This window comes from Barbatula barbatula, assembly GCF_947034865.1.
Source record: "Barbatula barbatula genome assembly, chromosome: 6".
NCBI lineage: Eukaryota > Metazoa > Chordata > Actinopteri > Cypriniformes > Nemacheilidae > Barbatula > Barbatula barbatula.
Window position 1 is genome coordinate 23,739,569 of NC_136765.1, and position 23,435 is coordinate 23,763,003.

At 38.1% G+C, this 23,435-nt stretch overlaps 4 protein-coding genes across 4 annotated transcripts; 2 read left to right on the forward strand and 2 right to left on the reverse strand.

The window, feature by feature from the left end:
• Window positions 1-667: 667 nt before the first annotated feature.
• On the reverse strand, window positions 668-14,067 carry sec23a (Sec23 homolog A, coat complex II component). The gene is made up of 20 exons (XM_079458923.1): window positions 13,742-14,067; window positions 12,561-12,789; window positions 12,386-12,443; window positions 12,202-12,288; window positions 11,698-11,934; window positions 11,524-11,603; window positions 11,229-11,373; window positions 10,747-10,905; window positions 10,404-10,519; window positions 10,205-10,328; window positions 10,024-10,104; window positions 9,850-9,939; window positions 5,381-5,487; window positions 4,525-4,678; window positions 4,238-4,315; window positions 3,973-4,134; window positions 2,711-2,797; window positions 1,901-2,056; window positions 1,449-1,514; window positions 668-1,316 (listed from the first exon to the last, which is right to left on the reverse strand). Exons 1-20 carry the CDS (start codon window positions 13,863-13,865, stop codon window positions 1,227-1,229), a joined length of 2,430 nt encoding a protein of 809 aa, XP_079315049.1. The 5' UTR covers window positions 13,866-14,067; the 3' UTR covers window positions 668-1,226.
• Window positions 6,515-9,095, forward strand: LOC306895566 (adenosine receptor A3). The gene is made up of 3 exons (XM_079458924.1): window positions 6,515-7,391; window positions 8,208-8,361; window positions 8,782-9,095. Exons 1-3 carry the CDS (start codon window positions 6,665-6,667, stop codon window positions 8,975-8,977), a joined length of 1,077 nt encoding a protein of 358 aa, XP_079315050.1. The 5' UTR covers window positions 6,515-6,664; the 3' UTR covers window positions 8,978-9,095.
• Window positions 14,068-14,866: 799 nt separating the features above from the next.
• On the reverse strand, window positions 14,867-19,857 carry srp54 (signal recognition particle 54). Its single transcript, XM_079458784.1, has 17 exons — window positions 19,772-19,857; window positions 19,271-19,342; window positions 19,046-19,148; window positions 18,856-18,947; window positions 18,690-18,774; window positions 18,422-18,526; window positions 18,272-18,338; window positions 18,129-18,186; window positions 17,875-18,025; window positions 17,322-17,470; window positions 17,127-17,227; window positions 16,954-17,040; window positions 16,800-16,873; window positions 16,597-16,705; window positions 16,334-16,504; window positions 16,108-16,203; window positions 14,867-15,984 (listed from the first exon to the last, which is right to left on the reverse strand). The coding sequence occupies exons 3-17, from the start codon at window positions 19,121-19,123 to the stop codon at window positions 15,893-15,895; spliced, it is 1,515 nt and encodes a 504-aa protein (XP_079314910.1). The 5' UTR covers window positions 19,124-19,148; window positions 19,271-19,342; window positions 19,772-19,857; the 3' UTR covers window positions 14,867-15,892.
• Window positions 19,832-23,290, forward strand: LOC306895504 (uncharacterized protein). Its single transcript, XM_079458785.1, has 8 exons — window positions 19,832-20,424; window positions 20,558-20,679; window positions 21,096-21,234; window positions 21,321-21,442; window positions 21,746-21,856; window positions 21,943-22,049; window positions 22,149-22,248; window positions 22,359-23,290. The coding sequence occupies exons 1-8, from the start codon at window positions 20,328-20,330 to the stop codon at window positions 22,476-22,478; spliced, it is 918 nt and encodes a 305-aa protein (XP_079314911.1). The 5' UTR covers window positions 19,832-20,327; the 3' UTR covers window positions 22,479-23,290.
• Window positions 23,291-23,435: the final 145 nt, after the last annotated feature.

Genomic DNA, 23,435 nt, shown 5'->3' on the forward strand with positions numbered 1-23,435 from the left:
TTTCTTTCATACGCACTGCCTAATGAAGTGTTGAATCATTTAATAAGCAGGAAGTCATGCATATCTGACAGGTTGATCTATTCAAGAATGGAGGAGGAAAGACAGACGAGAAAGCTTAAGTACCATCACAGACTTCAAAATAGTGGGAAAAACAAGTGAAAGTGAACGCTTGAATCACGATTCTGCAATTGTCTTTTCATGAAACTTAGATGTCAGAAGTCTGGATTAAATGCTGCAGGAGGTTAAAAATGAACATAGTAATATCCGCACTAACATTGCTCTCTTGCTGCTCCCATGTGGCCGGTATGGAAAACAACCACACAAATGTTGTTAAGATGAAGATCAAGATGTTTAGTTCACTTTAATTAAATCAGTTTCTCAGGTAAAGATAGTCTCATGCTTTTTTTGCAGCGATTCTGCCTTAAACTGAATGAAAACAAAACATCGCCATTCACCACAGAAGAAACAAGCGTTTGCATCGACACAAGGGTGAGTAAACCATGACATAACTGTGATTTTCAGGTGAACTGTCGCTTTAAGACAAGATACGCAGATGCTTTCCGTGTCCTTTGAGACCGACGGGATTGTGACTTGAAAGGCAAGAGTGACATAGCAAGCCATTCTTTTGCAGCTTCTGTTGCACAAAATCTGAACACGGCAGGCCAGCTGGTGTGAAGAAGCCGCTTTTATTAGAAACAAAACATTCAATACTGCTACAAACGTCTCATAAATATCAGAGCAGCAGACGGAGAGGCAGCTTTCACATTCCGCAAGTCCTTTTTGGAAAAAGACTACTGAAACAGAAAACGTCGGCGAGACGGTTATGGGGTCTAAAAATAAAGCTGTGCTTTTGGCTAGAGGCAGCGTTGAAGCGCTTATGTTTAATTGGCTACACCGGCGACACCTTCACTCTCCTCGAATAACAGAACTATCATCTGCAGGTGTGCTCAAACAAGACCTAGTTTCCTCTTCCGTTCAACTTGAGGTTTCATAACAGAGCTTTGTTAACATTGACATCAGATTTGAATGTGGCCATTACACATATAACTGAATTTTGTTTAAACAGTAATGTATAGCTTGTTCCGATGTATATGTAGTGTTATGAGGGTGTGGAATTTGCCGGTTTTTGTGACCATTACCATCCTTCAAGGGTTTAGGTTTCATATATGCACACATTTCATATATGCCGGGCCACGGATTGGTAGAACGGTGGATATTCAGGCTTTCTAGGCAGCACTGGACACGGCCAGCTTCTTGAGATGATCCATGAAGACCTGAAGACTCACGTCGTCTGTAAGAATAGGCGCGCCGGACTCCTATGCAAACACATATAGGAAAAAGTGATTCAATCGCTGGTGTGAGTAACACAATATTAGGACAAGCTATGTTGATAGTTATAAAAAAAAACAGCCTCTGGTAAAGCGAGTGGACTGCTTAATATTCCTCACCTGACCCCATGCATACATGTTGTTATGTGTCTGAGAAGGATTCACTTTGGACAGGAGGAAACGGGCCTGGAGGGAAATATGTAAGAAAAACAAATCTTGGTACAATTTCATTCCCTAAACATTGCAAACACGAGTGTATTCATATTCAGAGCAGCCGCCATGTCCCATTACTGTTATTAATTCACAGATTTCTTTAAGTAGCACCTTCAACTTGGTCCGTCATTATTCAAAAGCTTGATGAAAATGGATTTATAAAATATTTGCATGAACTAATCTAAAATTATTATTTAAGTCATTTTCAATTCAATCTGTGGCCATTCATTTCACAGTAATTCACTTGATCGATCCGTCACTATTATGCTGCTGGCATTTGTGAAAAGCGTATTCAAGAATTCAAGCTGTACAGAATTTCCATAACACAGAAATTCCTCCACGTCTCCGTGGGGATGTACCTGACTGCCTCCATGCTCTGTGTCTATATAGCGTGGCATAGGAAAGCGACTGTGTAGAATCTCTTGGGCATCGTCCACCGGAGCCTGCAGCAGGTGCTTGAAGTTCTCATACTCTGGCATTTCCTGGTATCCGGATTTACGCCACTGAGACACCGTCTGCAAGAGGCAAAAAGTGATCAGAGTTCGTCTGATTTTACAGGATTGGTGTGTTTTTAAAACATGTCTGTAAAGTAACATAAGTGTAGAACAAAAAGGTCATGGTTAGCCTATCAGAGAAAAACATTCCTTGAATGCACTAGAAGTCACTTTTGATAAAAGCCTTTGCCAAATGCGTTCACGTAAATATAGTCTTTAATGCGTGAATCATGTCCACCTTCATACTTGTCTTTATTTAAGACAAGATTTGAACTTTTTTACACAGATTTTTCACTTGACTGGACATCTGAAGAGGTGACACTGTGTTGCCTCACATGACCGAGGTGCCATCAAAGCCCACGCATAAGGCTTTTTGAAAGTCTGTGCGCCGTAGTGCGTGAAAGTGTTAAAGTCTAATTTCATTTGCATGCACTTTAGCAAGCGTATCATCAGAAAATGCCTCCCCTCACCATTTTTAAACTTGTTGCAGCGCAGTACCGGCTTTCATTTTATGGCTCAGATATTTTACAGTTCAGACCACAGCAGGCTTCCCTCTCAATTATTTAAAGGACTGAACACACAGTGGTTTAATGCCAAGTCTTTTTAGTTACCGGAGTCCATAAAGCACAGAGCCCCACTATAATCTGCAGGCAAGATGTGTTGTGTGAATCTCACCTCTCCGTGGTAGATCAGAATCTGAAAGAAGGTGTCCATCAGCAGGATGCGGTCGGGCAAGATACTGCTGCTGTCCAGTAACACCGGCTTCAACAACAGGAAACAAAGGCAATGTTATTTTGCATCATTGTCAATTAGATGGAACTGCACCCCTCTTCTGGTCCCAGAGTCAGAGATAATACAGTTATTGGCAAAAGAGCTAAAGCCCTCCATTAAAACCTGATTAGAACACACAGGTGTCAATTGAAGGAACCATCACTTTAATGCTTCTTATTGAACAACACTACCGACCTTCAGAACATTCTGTACGGTTTATACAGTCTGAAAAAACTACAAGTTTGTACAGCAGAAAGGTTTAAAAGGCAACAATAATATAAGCTTGAATGAATGAGAGGGGGGGATGTCATGGTGTGCTAATTAATCTGAACACGGTTTAATCTGCTGAGTCTGGGGACATCATGTGTACTGTCATCATGACACTGCATTTCACATTCAACATATTCTAATTGCAACTAGTTTGCCTAACGTTCTAAAAACTAGGATTTATTTACTTAAACTTTCTATGAGAGTAGGATTATTAAAAGTTACAGTAAATTATACAGTAGTGGCCAAAAGTGATGTCCAACATTAACGCCATTGCTCTTCATTCAAACGTATTATTAAAGATGTATATAGCGTAAGCATGTTGCGTAGTGTGAAAATTAAAACGTTTTGGTCAAAATTAAGGAAAACTTGGCAAAAGATTACATACAAGACATGCATATTGCACGATGCTTATAGAGCTAAGACCCAGGAGAATTACTGCTGTTGTCAAATACAAGACAGAGTAAATGAAATATTAATAACTGTTGACAATGTTCGCTATATTTCATACGAGATATACATTTTTCTATGCATTTTTCATATATTCAGATTAAACGCTTATTCTCTGATATATGATGTAGTTTGTTTCATGCCAAACAATTTTGTTAAATAAATACATAAACCAAATGTAGTCTCTCTGGTTTGAACTCAATTGAGGAGACATTAAAAGCTAATATTGTACAAATATGACCTCCGGACATCACTTTTGGCACCACTGCATTTCCACATTAAAATCCCACTTTAAACGTGGAAGATTCTAGATAATATCTGAATCTGGTTTGTGTGTGTGTACATTAAAGAACAAACAGGGATCAGTCATACATCTATCCACATCACCTCTCATTGCTCAGACAAACCACACAATCATTAAATGGGGCCAAAGTGAGGTGCGCGTTTACCTCAGGTGGCCCGTTGAATGAGTACGCGTACAGGATGGGCTGTATCATTATCAGAGACTGGGTCAGGTCCTGCCTCATAAACTGGTGTCTGTAATAGCTGCTTTCATCAGGACTGTTGTTGAAGACTTGCAGGAATGGAGATCTTCTTAGGTGGAACATGAACTGCGGAAAGAACACGCTGTTTTTTCCCCATTTAACTTTGCTGTGAGGGCTACAGTGACATCCCAGCTCTGTGTTCATATGAGGGGGCGTTTGAGGTACGTACCTGAGGATACAGCGAAAACGTCTCGGAGAAGCGGAATGAACTGGCATCGTCTTTGTGATAATCTCCAAATTTTTGGCACTGCAAAAAGAAGAACATAAATTGATAATCTGAAAATATTATATGGAAAAAATAAGGACATTTTCACAGAAAGCCGGAAATGCTTTGGCCAATATCTGCTTCAAGGATCACCCAATTCAATATTTACAGATACTGTGTTAAAAATATATTTTGTACTCATTATACAAATTCACTGGGATCAAGGTAATTCTTATCTAGGAAAAAGTCACCAAACGGATGAGCTGTCGGTCCAGCCAGCGCAGGACGTCAGGTCCCTCCTCCGTCTCTGCCCTGTAAACGGCTAGACGAGCCATAAGAATGGCAGCGGCCTCCTGATCGAAAGACGCAGCAATGCTTTGTATTTGACTCTGAGCGTCAGCCCAGCTAAAGAAAAAGAATTAGAAGAACATGTTATAATACAGTGACCTTCTAACAGCATCTACATCATCAATCTGACTCACAGCGATTTATTCTTCCTGCATGTGTAAAAGAAAGAAAAAGTACAACGTGCATTCAAAAGAGACGGACTGGCTGTTTATCAATAAGTTTAGTCAAAAAGCTCTTTCGGGAACCGAGCTACAAGCAGCACATTAGCTTTCCTGTGGCTCAGTGGTAAGAGCATGGTGCTAGCAACGCCAAGGTCAGGGGTTTGATCCCAGGGGATTGCACATACTCTGATACACTGTCTAGTTTAATGCAATGTAAGCGCTTTGGATAAAAGCATCTGCCAAATGCATAAATGTAAATGTAGTCTTTGTCAAAGAATGAATTTATTCTTTACTCTTTAGAGGTGCATTGATTCTGACAAACAAATGGCACATGCTAAAAGTGGAATCTTTTGATGCCTTCGCGGGTTGTCATGGAAACTGGACGTGATTCAAGATAACAAATGGAAAATGTGCGGAGATGATGTCCGAACTCGGATTCTGAGAGACGTCTATAAAGAGACGTCTATAAAGAGACGGCTATTATCGAACCCAAGTACAATCTCTTATTCTTAAGCTGTAAACAATAAAAGGCCGGATCAAAACGGCAGGTAAATTCCATAGCAAGCATCCACGGCTGAAATAAATGTGGTAAACGTACTTTCTCGCAATTGTGGTGACTCTGATGCGTCTTTGCCCGCTTGAATGCTGATATTGGGTCACGTATTGTATGGCTCCACGTCCACCCTGCGGTATAGGAGCATTGTGCTGGGGAACAGGAAAAGACAGCACAGATTGAACGAAGTCATGCATGTTATAGACAAAGCAACAAAAAAACATAACATTTTAACATAATAACCCGTATGCACCTTGCTAAAAAAAGTACTGTGGTTCTTGTCTTTATTATGGAAACACGCATGTTTATTTACTTTGTCTATTGAAATTTTACAAGCTAATGCACATGCACAAACAGAATATTTAAGACTTTAATCATTTAAAGCACATAGTAGCGTTACTTTAGATTCGATTTATTGTCAACTTTATTTTCATTGTGCAGAACAATCACAGAAGCAATGAAATGCTAAATAATAGATGGCCACAGAGTGAACTATGCGTTTTAAGAGATGTTGACATCACAAAATTACAATCAGTTTGTGACCCATTGTGTGAAAACCCAGCTAAAGCAATTTTAATCAAAAACATAACCTGATGTCTGCAAAATTTAGTGTTACATTAAAATCTAAATGAAAAGAAACTAAAAATCCAATTGATGGCTGATATCTCATAATTAGACTTTTCTTTACAAAGAGGGTCACATTTCTTTATGAATTATTAGGTAAGCAATTGCAAATATGGGCTTATGCAATGAAAATGTAAAAACATATATAATCCAAAGCACATGACTGGCCAAATGAAACGACTGGGCTAAAGGCTTAAGGTCTTATTAAAGGCAATGAAGCACAGATTAATGCTTAAGGCTTAAACCGCATTAGAACCGAGCCTCACACCAATTACACCAAAAAAACACTTGAGTACGGTAAAAGCCTCATGAAGTCCGCTGCAGAGAGGATACTGAATCGCAAGCTTTATGTTTGCAAAGCGGTGCGGTCCAAACCTCCCCGTGCACTTTGTTTCCACAGACACTCCGCTCTTCGAATGTTAAACGCTTTATTTACCCCTGTACGTGTGAGTGTCGCTGTTCACATAGTTTTGCCTCTCAAGGTGGCGCGTTTGTTGTTTTACAGCCGGCTGAGGCAGGTGCTGATGGTGGGGGGGATGCTCTGTGAAAAGCAGTAGATGTTCATGTCTGTAGGATCAGCATGAGGTTCACTCCTTCCCTACAGCAACACCTTCCCTGGAGCTTTGGCACACAGCACAAATAACGTGACCTCATCTCCTCACAGCTTCCAGTGTGAACGCTGCCACTGCTTGCTTGCGGCTGTAAATGTCTGCTTTTAAACGCTCAGGTGAACGAAGGATGCAGTGGACAGCGCTGGTCTTCGCAGTACTGTTAATCGGTTCCAGTATCTGTTCGGTGTTTGGGAACTCCGTATTACTGCTGGTCGTGTTATTCGACAAGAGCCTACAGACGGACACCTGGCCGCTTACGCTCAGTTTCTGTCTAAGCGATCTGGCGTTGGGCATCTCCGTCATGCCTTTTGGAATCCATAACAGTCTTTTTCAAATCAAGGGATACGCTAGCAAGAGTGCCCTCTGTCAGGGCAGCGCCTTCTCGTTTCTTCTCCTCCAACTTGCTTCCATCCATTCCCTCACCTGGGCCGCTGTCGACAAGTTCACAGAGATCTGCTTTGCCCTCAGCTATGCCGGCATCTTCTCAGCTCACAGAGTCAAAATCATCCTCGCTTCGGTGTGGGCGTATAGTCTTCTCATTGCTGCCATGCCATTAATCGGTTTTGGTAGTTACAGCTACAGCGAGACGAAGTTCCTCTGCGTTCCCAGCTTCCAACCGTCCAGCATCGGTTTCAACATGCTCTTCATGGGGCTGGGAATAATCATTCCCATTCTTCTAATGTGCTCCATGTACGGATATATAGTTTATGTAGCGTGGAATCAGGTGAGACGAGGGACGTTCGTTTGCAACAAAGACCACTGTTTCTATGTACCAGCCAAGAATTACTTCAAGAGCTCCATAGTAATGGTGACAACCATAGGTAAGCACAATTAAGACGACAGATAAAGCACCTTTATTATATTTGACGTACCGCACTGTTTTGGGTAATCATTAAGGGTTTATCTTTATGACATTGGCCTTGGCATATTAAGATTTGTTTCCTGCTTAGGACACCATTTAATAACAGTATTAAATGTAAGTTACAGTAACAAAAAGTATTTAGTAACAGACAAAAACGTATACAAGTATGATTAAAATGAAAGAGATTCCCATTAAAAAACATACATGTTGGTCATGAATTTAAAGTGATCCGGAAATTCAAACTCTAAACGGTAAAAAAACGCTGTATGACTTTTTTCTGTAGAATACTGAGAAATGTCTCGGTGGTTTTGTGTCCATACAATGGAAGTCAACGGGGGCAAATGTCGTTTGGTTACCAACCTTCTTCAAAATATCTACATTTTTTATTCTGTTAAAGAAAGAAAGTCACCAGGTTTGGAATCACATGAGTTTAGTTAAATAATACAATCATTGTTGGGTAAACTATGGCAGTATGCCTTTAAAGATCCAATCAATTGCTTGGGAACGCCAACTCCTTTATCATTCCTAGTTATCATTCCACATATTTAACCAGAAGTCTACAGATCAAACGGTTTTAAGGATCACCCACATAATACATTTAGTCCAATCATTTGACTTGTAGTGTACATTACACATTTCCTCATAAAGAAGAAGCTGACAGATCAAATCACACTAGATTACTGAGGAAGTAATCAACACTCTCGAGAAAAAGACAGCCAATATTACTCTTATCTACTATAGACACGAGCCTTAATCTGAAGCATTGTGTTTACAGTGTGCCTGCTTGTGTGCTGGCTGCCGTACATCATTATCTGCTTCTACGAGACACTGTCAGGAATGGAGAGCCCGCAGCCTGCATCGGTTTTTGCCACATGGCTTGTGCTCTTCACTTCAACTCTCAACCCCTGGATCAACTCCATGACTCAAACGTAAGCAAATGTTGATGCTTAGAATGTACATTATGTGGAATTATGGAACAATAGGGAGTTTCTTACAATGCAAACAGGGCTGTAAAACAGTATATACCATGTGATTTTGGATACTATAAATGTGGAGGAAGATAAGAATCATTTTCACTGAAATACAAGTTATCTTGGTTAGATAAATATTTTTTCTTGATTAAGGCTTTACTGTCATTTTAACAATCAGATGAACTCCTGTCACATTTGGTAATGTTTGGTGAATAAAATATGCCGGCAATTAAAGAAAATAATTGAAATAGGAACCTGGAAGTAAAAACCTGTGGATAATAAATTCAGTGGTCAACCCTAAGATCTTGCCTTGCACCTCTGAATCAAACAACTGATATGTGGCTGTCATTTGACCGTGACCTTGTTTGTATCTCTCAGGAGGTACAAAGTTGCCCTACGCAGAAGAGTGAATAAAATCCGACAGATGTTTCAGCATCCTCGTAAAACCTCCCTCCCCCAGTGCACAACAATTCTGCCGGTGTGCGAGAGCAACAACTCCCTTGCATCATCTCCCAGCTTACCACCATCACCACAAACAAACAACGGAGCACAACAGGACCTCACGCTGGCTTGAATACGACCCTCAATGACCTTTGTCACTTTGTGTCGGCGGTTTAAATTGAGCAGAAATAATCATGATTTACAGAATCGCTTTACCCGACAAAACAAAGCACTGAATCGATGGAGATAACCAGGAGGAAATTGCTGCTTATGATGTAAGGAGACTTGACCGAGACCTTGGAGGAATATATGTCACTTAAATTACATCTTTGAACAACTAAAATTAACAAAGACTGACTAAGTAAAACATAATTTTCCTCAAATGAAAACTGTGACTTGCATTTCTTAAAGAACAAATAAAAGTTGCTATTAAATAACTGCTGATTTTTAATGACGTCTTAAACCTGGTAACAGCTTGAATACTAAACAAGTGCAATATTTAAATTTTTACTATTACAGGTTTGTAATCAGCCATTTGTGAAACATTAAAAGCAATAAAAGGCTATAAAGTACTTCACTAAATCAATGCTTTCAATTTAAGCGCTTGAAAAATCCCATTCTTGAGAAAGTCTGCCCTCTAGCGGACCATCTGCAGATAAACTGGAAAAACATTTGCAGACCGAAAGTTGAATTTCTGGGTTCAAAACAAGTTAAGCTCCATCAATACTATGTTCGGCATTTTCTTTTGTGAACTCTTACCAAAATTATTTTGTGAGATAAACTGCAAGAATGTATCATACAACACTAGATTATTTATGACATATCGCTTATTGCTACCTGAATTCTTTGTAAATCGCTTTGGATAAAAGCGTCTGCTAAATGACTAAATGTAGATTGACATGTATTGAAAATGGATCATCAATCATAGCAAGTGAGTTTTATTAAAATATATCCTATAGTGAAATATTGTAACTTTAAGGAAAAATACAGTAACGTGGAATGTACCTGGTTTACGATTTCAAAGTAGAACGCAAGAGTTGTACTTGGGTCCACTCCACAAATCTTCCACTGACTTGTGCCACCAGTTCCTATTTCCTAAAGATAGACATCAAAAAACATCTTTGCAATTCCAGAGATGAATGAGTGACATGTCTGATTTAGATCAGATGTGCTACTCACATTTTCTGACACACAGGGACCTTTGGCGTTCAGAGAGACGCACGGCCCGATCGCTCCAGAAATCTTAATCTCTCTTGAAGTCTGAAAAAATGTATACCAATACACAGGCGAATAAAGGGAGGATTACAAAAAAAGAGACCCCTTGAAAAATCTTGTTTAAGAATAAGTAAAATCATGACACCTTAATCTCCAGAGTTCCTGCCAGAGCCATCTTAAAGGAGCCCTGCACGTCTTTCGTGAAAACTCTCTGGAACGTTTGCTTGAACAGCGATGTGTTAAAAGAATCGGCCATGACCATATAACCCCTGCAATACCAGATAGCAAATGTCTGAGTGCTATAAGGCTGATGCATAGTCGTTTTTTATTTTGGGCTCACTTACCCTGTGTAGTTGGTGCAACACTTCATTTCGAGTAAGCCTGTCTGGTCCAGAGCACAGGCATAAATATCAATGATGTGTCCGTTGGTGGCAGCTCGGTTGGCTAAGGCCTCATAGTGCTAGGAGCGAAAGCAATACCACTTTAATAATGTAAAACGTGTGCACATAATGAAACATGAAATAAAGTATGTATTAAAATATTCAGGGTTTAGAGGTTTTAACCAATAATATTTTTTAAGGCACAACCACTTACAATCTCACATTTCTGTAATTACTGGTAAAAGAAAGCTGTAGCCCAGACCTTTACAAAGCCATTTAGAAAATCAATAAATATAAGACTACTCACTTTAGTTGCTTTCTTCATGAACTTTGCATTGTCTTTCTCGATGTCATGCCAGGATCTAATAGGTGTTTTTAGTTCATCTCCCACCACCATGCCTGGACCCTGAGTAGCTGGACCACCGATGAAAGACATGATGCGAGCCCCCGTGTTAGGGAAAGTGCACTGAAGAGGTAAACAAGGAAATTCAAAGTTATTGCAAGTAACCAAATTAAATAGAAACAAACTGCCGTTCTGATGTCTCATAACCTCACTTCAACTATAGTGTAACTTTAGCTTCTTATAAAAGGTGCTGTGAATGTTCACAATTATTTTAGCCGTTTATTCTGAATTATTCTCATCCTTTTTTTGTAAATTTTATCTGGAAAACATTTAATGCCGCCCACCCACCAACAAATATCACTGCTTGACACGACATGTCTGCAATTGACAGCTAAGATACCCCCACAAAAAGACATATGGTTAACACTTTAAGCAATGACACTCACCTCTAATAAACCAACAGCAATGGAAAGGGCCACTCCAAGTGATCTTAGTGGACGTTTGCCTTGGGTGACGGGCCATGGGTCTCTCTGAAGCTCTCCCAGCAAATCAGTCAAATTCATATCTACCTTCTGTACTGGCTGTAAGAATCTGAGTGCACATAGAAGACCACAATGTTACAAGAGATAATAAACACTTCCATGAAAATAAGAGACACCCACTGAAGATTAGCAACAATTTGAGTATTAAACACTTAAAAATGAAACTAAGTTGAAAAACTGATTACAACATGTAGCTCACCTGTTTGAAGAAGGAACCTGAGGCTGTTGTGGACCTCTACCCGCTTGTGCTGCAGCTGGTTTGGTCAACCCAAGCATCTCCTAAAAAACAGCACTGACATGTTTAACTAAACAGTCCTATCTGAAATGAGCTTCTGAAAAAAAGATGGAAAGTCAGACGGAAAGACGTTTTCACCTGAAGCTGCTTAGCGCTGAGATCTTTGGTGCCTCTGAAGACATAGCTCTTAGAGATGCCCTCACAGCCCAGCTCGTGAACCTGGACCATCCGTCCAAATGTTATGAGGCCTACCAGGGCGGTGGGAGGAAGGAGGCTGAGGGACATCTGAAGAGACTCTTTCAGGGCCTGTAGATCTTCGTCCTCCATACACGTGTCCACCACATACAAGATGTTCAGAGGCATTTGTGTACCACGCTACAGGTAAGAGACAAAATCACAAAAAAGTTATCTTAAGTGGATACTGTGTTGGAAGACATTGTTTTTGTATTGATACAAGATTCGTACAATTCGATGTCAGTTAAAATGAGGATCATTCTTGTTACGTAAAATATTACACAGTAGGGACTACATCAAAAACATTTGTGGACGATAGGCTTTTAACTTTTTCATTAAGACTCTTATTTTGGACCCCCCATTGAATTTGTTTCTATATTAATATTCATGGTTACAAAAAGACTTTACCTGGACAACATATTCAATGGTGGAGAACTGTGGGAGCAGTTCAGCAGGCTGGTTGACCTCCGATATACCAGCATAAGTCGGCGGGAACTATAACAGAACATAGATATTATATATGCTATTGCCAGCCTGAATCAACGAATCTCAAAATGATCTTTAAATACAACGCAACCAAACTGACAAATACCTGATTTCTCTGATAACAGAAGTTGCATGCCCATAGTTTTGCTTTGTAATCCACTTGACTATTTATACAAAAATGTAAAAGAATATGCATAAGGGAAAGAATATTAGGACACGTCACATGTCAACAAAAGAACATGAATTTTAGCATGCTGTTCATCCAGGTTTAATGGACTTACCAAAGAGGATTGAGCACAGCTCGACAAGTGGCCCGGCTACACAGCACAGGCTCGTACTGGATCGGAGGAAGGTCTGGACGTTCCTTCAGAGGGGTGAATAGCGATGCCACCGGAACAACCATACGTGTGGCTTCCAGACGACTGGACGGCCAGACGTTCCAACTGAAACGGACGCCATCACGGTCCTCGTTCTGCTGGATGAACTCCTGGAAGGTCGCCATAGCACCCTCTGAAAACGACATGTTGTGAAAGGTTTGCGCAACAGAAATGTGTTATTATGATGTATTTTCTATTTAGATCAAACTTAAAATACTCATTACAGAGACAGGAGTGCCCAATCTGATTCATGTAATGAAATACTTTGCCCTTTGGACAATGAGCAAACTATAAATGTCTATCGTATAAATAAAAAGAGATAAGAACTATCTGTGATGCCCAAAAATGTTGTCTAAGGGAAGCAAATCATTTTATTTAGACTTGCTGTCTAGGTAGACAGCTTGCTAGGTTCGTATAAAGTCATAATGAATCCCAGCTACATAAACACCAAACATGCCACATGTGCAGACCAGCGAAGCACAGCACAGAGACTACGAGTCATGCAAATAAGTTTACAGTATGTAAATTACAACCCTTATGGAAAAAAGAAAGAAACAATGCAGCAAACACGAGTTTTCAAACTAGTTTTGACCATTTTGACAATGTTATACTGTAAGTTAAAATCCAAAGCAAACGATACTTAAGAGGGATTTTTTCCAAATAAGAGACACAAGCGTGACTGTATAGTTTGTCAGACTCCGGTGAATAAGTTTTGTTTAGCGTGCTGAAGTTATGTGGGTCCACTGTGGGGCGTTAGCCAACCTCCCCAAATTAGCCACAACAAGCTAGCTCGGTTTAAAAACTTAGAAATACAAAACACCTTACCAACTTTCAGACATTTTGAGGAAACAGATCATCTATTACGACTTAATCTGACTAAACAATGCGATTAAACAGCAGCTTGTTGATCAGAGAGGATTCTTCAGAGTAGACACACAGCACCGACTTCAAGCTAAATGTCTTTTTTTCATCACTTTTTTCAACTACAGTCTACGTAACTCCTCGCGACAATCTTTATATCGCATATCACGACCATGACGTTCATAATCGTTTGTTTCCGAAGATGAAATTGCTTTCGGACGTACCTGAAGTGTTGATTATGTGCCTCAGACACTCAGTCAGTGACAGCACTCTCACGGGCTCGCTCCCGAGCGGATGACGTGAACGCGCAACATGGAGTCGATGCCACGTCAAGAGCCCAACTTTCATTTCATACTAGTGACATTTTTGTATTTTGTAACAAAACCAAGATAATATTAATTTCAAAAATATTTTTCATACGAAGACATTTAATTGTACTTTAAAGTCCCTTTAAAGGTATTTTTTTATCATGAAATATTGCATCGTTTATTGTAAATAAATTATCAATGTAGTTCCTTCGTTCTAAAAATGTCATATTCTTTAGTTAAAATCTGACTGTGATGACTTGCCATCTTAAATGACGTGTGTTAGACGGCTTGGGCGGGGCCTCCGTTAACTCATCCCCTGCCATTGTCAGTCTGCTGCTAGGGTCATTTAAAAAAGGAACGGCTGTTTTATACATCCAATCAAATCGCAGAAGACGACGAAAGACACGCCCAGGATTGTTCTCATAAGAAATTCCATTTTACTCGGAAATGCGTCAAAACACGGAAGCATGAACGATCGCAACTTCTGGATCATGGGGACTTTAAAATAACACATTTTGGGGCGGATTCAAGAACAGGGATTAGTTTAAACAAGGACTAGACCTTAGTTTAAATGAGATATTTACATTGTTTTAAAAAAAACATACCTTGCAAAAAATATTACTGGTGTGCATCTCAGACAAAACAATGTCAGTGATCATTTTTAAGGTATGTCAATGTAAGTTGTTTTCGATCAAGACACCTTTAACATCCAAATAATTTGTCTTGGACTAGTCTTCAGCCCCTGTCCGAGAAAACGCCCCTTTATGTGTATAATGTCTATTAAATGTGTAATATGTAGACACGTTCTTTACACTTATTTGATTGATCTTTTTGCAGAGTGTAGATTTCTAATTAAAAAAAGAGAATTGTGGATGGATATTTGTGCTTGTATGTGGAATTATGGTTTTGTTATGGTTTTGTCAGATAAGTTTGTTGGTAAATGTATATATATATATATATATATACATACACACACCTGAGGCAGAGATTTGCCTTTGATTTATAGTACATATTTTTGTTAACCAATGCCATCCAAAGATTCAACACAAATATAAGTATTTATTAATGTATCATTAATGTTTTCTAATCTCTATGCAAATAACATCCTCAAGATAACAAAACCACTTCTTCACGCTTCTGGGTTTTTAACTTCTGCTTTGTTGTTGCTAGAATATTAAATGAATATTAGCAGTAGAGTGCACAAAACAGATAAATGCAGAGACATTAATTTTTGTGTTTAATATAGATTAAAGTCGAAAAGACAGAGAGTACAGATAAACGTAAGAAGCTTTAAATGACACAAGCACATTGTATTACAATGGGATCTAATCTGTAGAGGAAATTGCTTTACGTAGTTTTCTTCTCCTGTGAAAAAGGCTTATTGCCTTAAAAAAAACATGGCCTATGTAAATCCATGCCCTGTGGGGTAAATAAAGCATAGATTGAATGCTTAAGATTTGATGACAGAAAATGAAAATACAACTTCTGTTAAAATGTTGACATATACATTTTATTTATAACATTATGACAAAATATTGCCACATACTTTTATGCAACTAGTGTGTTTATCTCCAATACAAAGCCAAAGCTCTTCAAAGGGAAACCAAGAAATCATAAACAGTCAATTATACAATAAATCAAGATTTCTACGTGGAGATCTTTTTCTGTGGTCATGGCTATTACTGCAAAATCATACAATCTGTATACTTTATATTTTATCCCAGTTTAAAGATGAAAAGTGGCCAGTCTCCAGACCCTGGCAAACTGTGAAGCACTCCGATGTCTGTGTGAATATTTGCCAAGTGGAACACCCTGACATCACTCAAGACATTTTAAATATCACTTGATTGATCTCAGAAAGAAAGATTTCTTAAAACAGTCCACAATGTCCATCCTGCTGCTCTAACACTGGGCTTTACATGTAAATGAGCCTTAAATGTTTTACACCCTTTAAATAATAAAATTACTTGTGGCAAGATATAAGATTAAACCACTTTTATCCACCCAGGTTTTGTTTGCAAACACTATCTCGATTCTTTTACATGACCTGCTTGCACGCTGAAATGTTCACATGTTGTTAAATCCCATCATGCCCTTCATGTTACCAGCAGCTCCCTGCTGAAACTGTCTCATCATGGACTGCAGTCCGGCCATGCCACCTTTAAACAAAGAGAGATGTTTTAAACACCGGATTTATTCAACAGTGCCAGTTTGATGAGGATACTTGCTAGTTGAGCTGTAGCTGATAAGACTAAATTCTTAGTGTTCTCTTAAGCTCATACCCATGTGGTGAAGTACTCTGGGATCCATCATTTTAGCCATCTGCTGGTTCAGTTTCGCCATCTGTGATGGGTTGACGTTTTTGGACATGTCGCCTCCTTCAAAACAATCGTACCATGAGTCATTCATTTGTAATTTACCACAAAGCAACCATTTCAATTAATCATGTTTAGAAGCATCTGATGCAAAAATATTCAACATTTGCATTTATTATTTGATCAACTCAACCTTTAAATAAGCCTTTAATGCCTCCCATCTTCTTAACCATCTGAGCAAACTTTGTGTACTGGGTAAGCAGCTCCTGTACATCCCTGGTTGCCACTCCAGATCCACGGGCCACTCGCTGGATTCGGTTAGGCTGCTTACTGAAGAGCTTGGCACCATCTTTGTTATCAAGTTCTGAGTGAGAAAACCAACATAACTTCATTTGAATCTGTCCAAACCTTGCAATTCAGGAAAGCGATTGAAAAACTGATAAGAGTTGTACATACCTTGGTCGTTCATACTATCCATTATTGTCATGAGCTTCTTTAATCTGGCCATAGACTCCTGCTCATTTCCTTTACTCATGAAGTCTGTCCCAAAGCCTGGGATCATACCCTGAAAACATATAAAAGAACAGTAAGCTGTGTGACTATCATCAAACATATTTGTGACCATAATTAGATTTGTTTTCTGACAAGTTTGGCTTTACCATGATTTGACCAAAAGGTCCCATCTTCATGATGTTCTGGAACTGTTCATACATGTCTCGGAGTGTGAACTGACCTAACACAAAGATGTCAACATGTGTCACATAGGAATCATCTCCATTATAATAAAAATAGATGTAAAATAAATCATCTCACCATGTTTGAGCTTGTCAATTAGCTCCTCGTTATCATCAAGCTTTAGTTCATTTACTTTATCGATCAGTCCTTCAATATCACCCATGCCTAGAAGAAAAATAATTTACAGTAAAATGCACGTTTAAATCATCAAAAACCTAAACTATCATCTCATCAGTATGCAAAAACCTTACCAAGCAGTTTGCTTATGAAAGGCTGAGTCTTAAAAGGCTCAAAGTCATCAATGTGCTCGCCTGTACCGATAAATATGATGGGGCTTTTTGTGGCGGCCACTCTGTAGACATTAACCGTACGTCAATTGCTGCATTAAATAAGTTAAAACAATGAAAATATATTTAAACCAAAAAAACAATGAATTGTGTACTTACGCACTGAGCGCACCACCACCCTTGGCATGGCCATCCAGTTTGGTGACGATAACGGAGGCCACATCTACCTTGTCCTTAAAGGCTTTAGCTTGAGCCTCACAAGCCTGACCGATTGAAGCATCCATCACGTACACTATGTTGTCTGGTTGCTATGGAAACAGATGATATGATTTGAAACAAAAGACAACTTTTAACATATATAACAAGAACACTATGAAACATGTACTTTGCAGTAATTGTAAATAATTACAAGGAACCACCTTATATAATATAAAGTATAGGAAGTTACACGCCTCCAGTTACGTCATGGAGTTGAATAAGTAAAATGAAAATAACTTTGTGACAAACTTGGCTTTCTGTTCCGCCACAAAATGCTGTCAATGAATATTACTCTGCAATTATGTGTGTATACCGTAAAAAGGACACCCTAAAATCTAATGTAGTACAAATCAAAAGCCTTTTATTGAAATGCGTAAAAATGTATATAGCATGTTTACTATCTTGATTTCTACTTGGTTTACATTTATTCAAATAGAGAAAATCCTTCACATACCACAGCATTTGACACCTGGAGCATTTCTTCAAAGAGTGAATCTTCCTGTTTATGTCTGCCACTGGTGTCCACGATGATTATTTCAAAGTTTTCGTTCTTGAACTTTTCCACACCCTCTGCTGCTATAATGACTGGATCCATTTCTGTGTAACTGAATTAGCATTCGCATAAATCAATGTTTAGGTTTGGTGAGTAAAAAATATAAAATAGTTACAAACTTCTGGATAAAAATAACATTTTTATTGTTCGATTACCTGCCATAAAAAGGTATTCTGGCTTTTGTTGCATTTTGCTTGAGTTGGTCAAAGGCACCTTCAAAAACACAAAACAATTTCAGTTTAACTTTAGTTCCCGCAGACAACATGTATGCTACAAAAACAGTGGAGGTCAGATTTACCGGCTCTGAATGTGTCTGCGCAAATCAAGCATGTTTTCCATCCTTTTCTTTGGAAGTAATATGCCAACTAAATCACATAAAAACATAAATATATTGTTATTTGAGCTTCATGCTGTACAATGTCTAGGACAACATCTAAACATGTCTCACCTTAGAACATGTTGTGGTTTTCCCGCTGCCCTGAAGTCCCACAAACATGATAACATTGTTTTTGCCCTTTGTAGGAGTCCAGGCTTTAACTCCAGGGTCGACAAGCTAAAATGGAAGCATTATATTTGAACATTTTTATTGAGATTATGTAATGATCAGCATTGACAAATATATGACACTCACAATGGGCTATCTCAAATCAATTCTACATAAAACAATATGAAACAATAAACTATTCAACAGAATGACAAAATATATAACCATCCACCTTGACAAGCTCCTTGAAAACGGCATGTTGGATCATCCTTCTCTTGTTCAGCCCAGAGGCCATGTCCTCCAGATCAATGGCTCCCCTAAAATTCACAGTGGTTAAAGAGGTTATATAACAAATCTATAGGAACACGTTTACCATAACATAAAAAAACATGACTTACTTGACATTTTCTCTGAGCTGTTTTACCAACTTGATATTCACATCAGCCTCCAGCAGTGCCGCACAGACTTCTTTGAGCATAGCATTTAAAACCTAAAAGTTGCAAATACACAGATGTGAATTTTGGGTTGTAATGTTCTTCAAAGGTAAAAAATACCCAAATATTCAAGAGTGTAAGATTGTCAAAGTACCTCCTCGTTGATGATGGTGGCATTGCTGAGAGACCTCAAGGCTGAGGTTATTTTCCTACCCAGATCAGCTAAAACCATTTTTGCGGTTCAGAGAGCTGCCAACCTGCAAAAGGGAAATCTGTTTTTAACTGGCTAGATTTAAAAAGACAGACAGACCTCAGCAGGTATCGGTTAAAGTAACTGAAGAAGACTTGAGTAATGCTATTAAAGGGTTTCTTTCCTTACTTGTAAGAAGAATGAGGTCCTTCGAATGCGGTTGGGGTCTCCCCCCAAATAATCTTCGAGTCACTGCTAACTCTGAACCAAGGGATTAAATTAAAATCAACGCAAAATGAACTTAAATGAAAACAAAGTAGCTACAAACATAAACGACTTGTTATTAACCGGCCACGTACAATCGTGTTAAACACATATGGTGAACCGTGAATTGTAAACAACGTTAGATATTACGAAGAACGTATTGGTTTGTGAACTACAAATGTTACAACAACAGTGAGAAATTAAAAGCTCAACAAATCCTTATTTCATATATGTGTTTGTTTTTATAGGTGTGAATTGCTCAGTTAAAGCTCTCTGTCGAAATAAGGCCAGGCGTTAAACCGCATTAACGTGGCCCATAAACAAACGACATTTTTTAACTCCCGATCAAATTGATCAAACGTCGACTTGTTTTGTCTAGCATCCACATTAGTAACATGAAAATAATTTGTTTAAAATTAATATTACTTAGCGTCAACTCGCAGCAGCTGTTTTTCTTAGTCGAAACCCGACGTCATGCAACCTTCGACTTCCGGTGAAGTCAGTTTACTTCCGGGTTATATAAAACGCACTTTATTAAAGCATGCAAATCAAATAAACATTCACTCTCTGTTTATTAAATATGTTTTCGATATATATATATATATAACATAAATAAATAAACAAATATTAACTTTTACGAATATCTTTGAGGAATTGCTCAGTAGGCGCGTTCTAAATCATTTAAGGTAGCACAAGACTTACGTATATACCGTTATTACAACTTTTAACGATTGTTGTATTTATAGCTTCACGGTTATTAAAAACAATATTAAGACTGCTTTGGAAGAAATAGATTTTAACATTATCACTAAGACGTTTTCACTTGCTCAATGGGTCCGTTTTTTGGTTCTACCTTAAAGCATTAGCACACTGAGAGTGAGACTCCTATAACTATCGTGGTTAAGCAGACACATGTGTCGGTCACATTCACACAATAACCTGAATTGTTTTGGGCAAAACAGGCGTTTAAAAGAGTGAATCGATGAATTTTAACGATGCTAAGAATGAAATTCTACAGGTGTTGTCCAAAACGGACAGACAACATCTTCCAAAGCTGCTCGAATGGTTGAAAACATCTGGTAATTAATTAATGTTTATGTTACCTACCTACTTTTGATACTGTATGTTTACGAGGCGAATACATGTTTTAGTTGGAATTAAGTTATAATTACAGTCATACTTACTTATATTTTTCTACTCACACTATTTTAGATGATCTGGACGATTTCCTGGTGGACAATCAAAGTATTATTCTTCAGAGTATTGCTGAAGACCTAAGACCTTGCCTTCCTTTGGAGGCTATGGCTCCATCAGAGACCATGGCTATCCAGAAGGTCTGTATTGATTGTAAAGTGTATTTTACTTTGATATCCCAATCAAATGTATGAACGAATCTAGTCGATTATTATGGGAGTATTGGTCAAACTGAAACATTTTAACTTTCTTTAAACCTAAATTAGTAGATCACTTTGCCTAGAGCACTTTATGCATAGACACCTAGTATACATGTTCATGTATGGTGGGCAAATAATTACTGGATAAGTATAAAAAAACAAGTGCAAAACAAATGTTACTTTTTAGAGAAATCACTAAATTAGTGCTACAATATTATAATCTTAAACATGTATGCATTGAAATGGAAGGGGTAAGATTCTGCAAATAGACTAAATTCAGTCAAGTTTGTCAGACGTTTGATTGAGTAGTTTACATTTTGTTGTGAGATCCTTAAGTGTACTTTCTACAATTGTAGACCAGTCAGAAGTCTCTTCCCACAGTGCACGTGGATGCGTTCTTGTACGATGAGGAAACGGTGGATTCCCTGTGTGAAGAGGGAAAAATGAGTCGCAACTACTGCCTTGATTGCACGTCTCACAGAACAGCACCATTGGGTAAGCGATGGCATTGACACATAAAATACTGTATAAACGTATAAAACTGTGAAGATGATGTGACATGATGCTCCTCTGTATTACAGAGTTCATCTCGCATTCCTTCTCCATTCCGGAACTTCAGTTCCTATTCCAAAATGTTCTCCCGGACCTCACAGGAAAACAAGTGATTGATGTGGGATCAAGACTAGGAGCTGTGTTATATGGGGTGAAGTGTTTTTTTACAAAGATTTGAGTATTAGTTAATGTAATTTATGTACTTTAAAGTATTTTTTAATTGAAATAAGACCACATAGCAAGATTATTCCACTTTGATGGAATTGAGTACATTGACCATATTGGGAGTAACTCATGGATTTACTCGGCATGTGAGAATTTAAACCATAGGCTATACATTGTTTTGAGAATAGTCTTTGTCTTCGTAATCCTCTGCCGAGATTTTTATGTTTTTTGGGTTTTCTTTTGAAACATGTTGTCATCTGTAATAAATGAGTATGTTTTTTCTTATCAGGGTTACCTCTACAGTGCAGCAGCTCAACTTGTGGGGATTGAAATAAATTCAGAGTTTGTCAAACTTCAAACAATGACTGTGGAGAAATATGGCTTCAGTGACAGGATTCAGGTCTTATATCTTTTTGTGTTCGTGTGTGGTGATTTATATTCCTTGAAAAGTTTGTTTATAGAAATGTTCATTGTTCTCCTGCCTAGATTATTCATGCAGATATCCGGTCACAGGTTGCATTAGTGCAAAATGCAGATGTTTTAATCATGAACAATGTGTTTGAATACTTTATGGAACCAAGCGATCAAATGCAGTAAGTGCCAGATTATTATGGTGCTGTGTATCCAGCATGTTCCAGGATTTTTTATACAACAGACATTAATGTTTATTATTCTTATGTCTTTATTTTTAGAGCATGGCAATTTATTAGTCATCATTTTCAAAAGAAAGGTGCACTGTTGGTGACTGTACCCAGCATTCAAGAGGCACTTGCTGTACTTCAAGAAAATGTTGTAAGAAGTTTTACTGTAATATATCTAATACATATTACCTGTCAAGTTTTTTGCTGGTTGAAAAGTGTCTTTAGTAATATTTCAAGTGACTTTAATTATGTATTTTTCAGTCCCAGACGTTACCGCTCTTGAAGTGGATACAGGAAGTACCACTTGACTACACTGTTTACATAAAAAATGACACCGATGCAGATTCTCTCAAGCAAATTCATCTTTACAGGGTACTGTAACACAGGTCTTCTGAAACAGTGGAACCACTGAAAATGAATAACCTCAATGAGGCCAGACTAAATAAATTATGCAAATGGTTTTGATTAAACACACAGTATCCTCTTTTAAATTAACCTTGTAGTGACAAAGGTTGACCTTACATTCATACTTCATTTTGGCAATTTATGCCAAAGGAATAACACACTTTTTGTTATGTCATAGATTAGTTTTATTTACTTATGTTGTTCAGAGTTTGCACTTCTATGGTTTAGTTGTCATCGAAATACAATAAACATTGGGATCGTTGTGTAAGTATATTCTTCCTTGGTTTTACAATCTTTCAACGCGTTCAAGTTGTTTTCTGTCTTCTGAAGTAGAGGAGGGGACACTTTTGTGCAGCACATTGAGGGCAATATGTATATTATGTTTAGGGTTAGGCTGCCTTTTAAAATTCACCAAAAGCTTTAAATATAAAATTGGAAATAATCTGTACTATTACTTTTAATAGAAATGCTTTCAAGTGTACATTTTAATAATCTGTGAAAGTTTTGTGTTGGGAAATGTTCATTTTCAACCACATTATTTCTGCATATTTATACAAAATTACCTTAAAATATTACAGGTACATCTCCAAAAATTCGAATTTCATGGAAAAAGGTCAATATATTTTGTCACTCATTTCAGAAAGTGAAACCCATATATTATATAGATTCATTACTTATATTATATGTCAAGCCTTTATTTCTTGACATTTTGATGCTTACATGAAACCCAAAATTCAATGTCTCAGAAAATTTGAATATTACATAAGATCAATAAAGAAAGGATATTTAAACAGAAATGTCAGGCTTCTGAAAAGTATGTTCATTTCTATGCACTCAATATTTGGTTGGGCCTCCTTTTGCATGAATTACTGCATCAATGCGGCGTGGCATGGAGGCAATAAGTCTGTGGCATTGCTCGGGTGTAATGGAAGC

What these genes read in the sequence shown, in the direction of transcription:
- LOC306895566 (XM_079458924.1), top strand. Translation starts at nt 6,665, where the DNA reads ATGTCTGCTTTTAAACGCTCAGGTGAACGAAGGATGCAGTGGACAGCG. An exon ending in AGTAATGGTGACAACCATAG is followed by an intron (nt 7,392 to 8,207) that starts GTAAGCACAATT and finishes TTGTGTTTACAG; the next exon opens with TGTGCCTGCTTGTGTGCTGG. An exon ending in ATCAACTCCATGACTCAAAC is followed by an intron (nt 8,362 to 8,781) that starts GTAAGCAAATGT and finishes TGTATCTCTCAG; the next exon opens with GAGGTACAAAGTTGCCCTAC.
- sec23a (XM_079458923.1), bottom strand. Translation starts at nt 13,865, where the DNA reads ATGAAAGTTGGGCTCTTGACGTGGCATCGACTCCATGTTGCGCGTTCA. An exon ending in TCATGAAGAAAGCAACTAAA is followed by an intron (nt 10,520 to 10,746) that starts GTGAGTAGTCTT and finishes TTTCGCTCCTAG; the next exon opens with CACTATGAGGCCTTAGCCAA. An exon ending in ACATGTATGCATGGGGTCAG is followed by an intron (nt 1,317 to 1,448) that starts GTGAGGAATATT and finishes GTGTTTGCATAG; the next exon opens with GAGTCCGGCGCGCCTATTCT.
- srp54 (XM_079458784.1), bottom strand. Translation starts at nt 19,123, where the DNA reads ATGGTTTTAGCTGATCTGGGTAGGAAAATAACCTCAGCCTTGAGGTCT. An exon ending in TTTTCAAGGAGCTTGTCAAG is followed by an intron (nt 18,527 to 18,689) that starts GTGGATGGTTAT and finishes CTTCCATTTTAG; the next exon opens with CTTGTCGACCCTGGAGTTAA. An exon ending in TTTCATAAGCAAACTGCTTG is followed by an intron (nt 17,041 to 17,126) that starts GTAAGGTTTTTG and finishes TTTTTCTTCTAG; the next exon opens with GCATGGGTGATATTGAAGGA.
- LOC306895504 (XM_079458785.1), top strand. Translation starts at nt 20,328, where the DNA reads ATGAATTTTAACGATGCTAAGAATGAAATTCTACAGGTGTTGTCCAAA. An exon ending in TAGGAGCTGTGTTATATGGG is followed by an intron (nt 21,443 to 21,745) that starts GTGAAGTGTTTT and finishes TTTTCTTATCAG; the next exon opens with GGTTACCTCTACAGTGCAGC. An exon ending in GAACCAAGCGATCAAATGCA is followed by an intron (nt 22,050 to 22,148) that starts GTAAGTGCCAGA and finishes CTTTATTTTTAG; the next exon opens with AGCATGGCAATTTATTAGTC.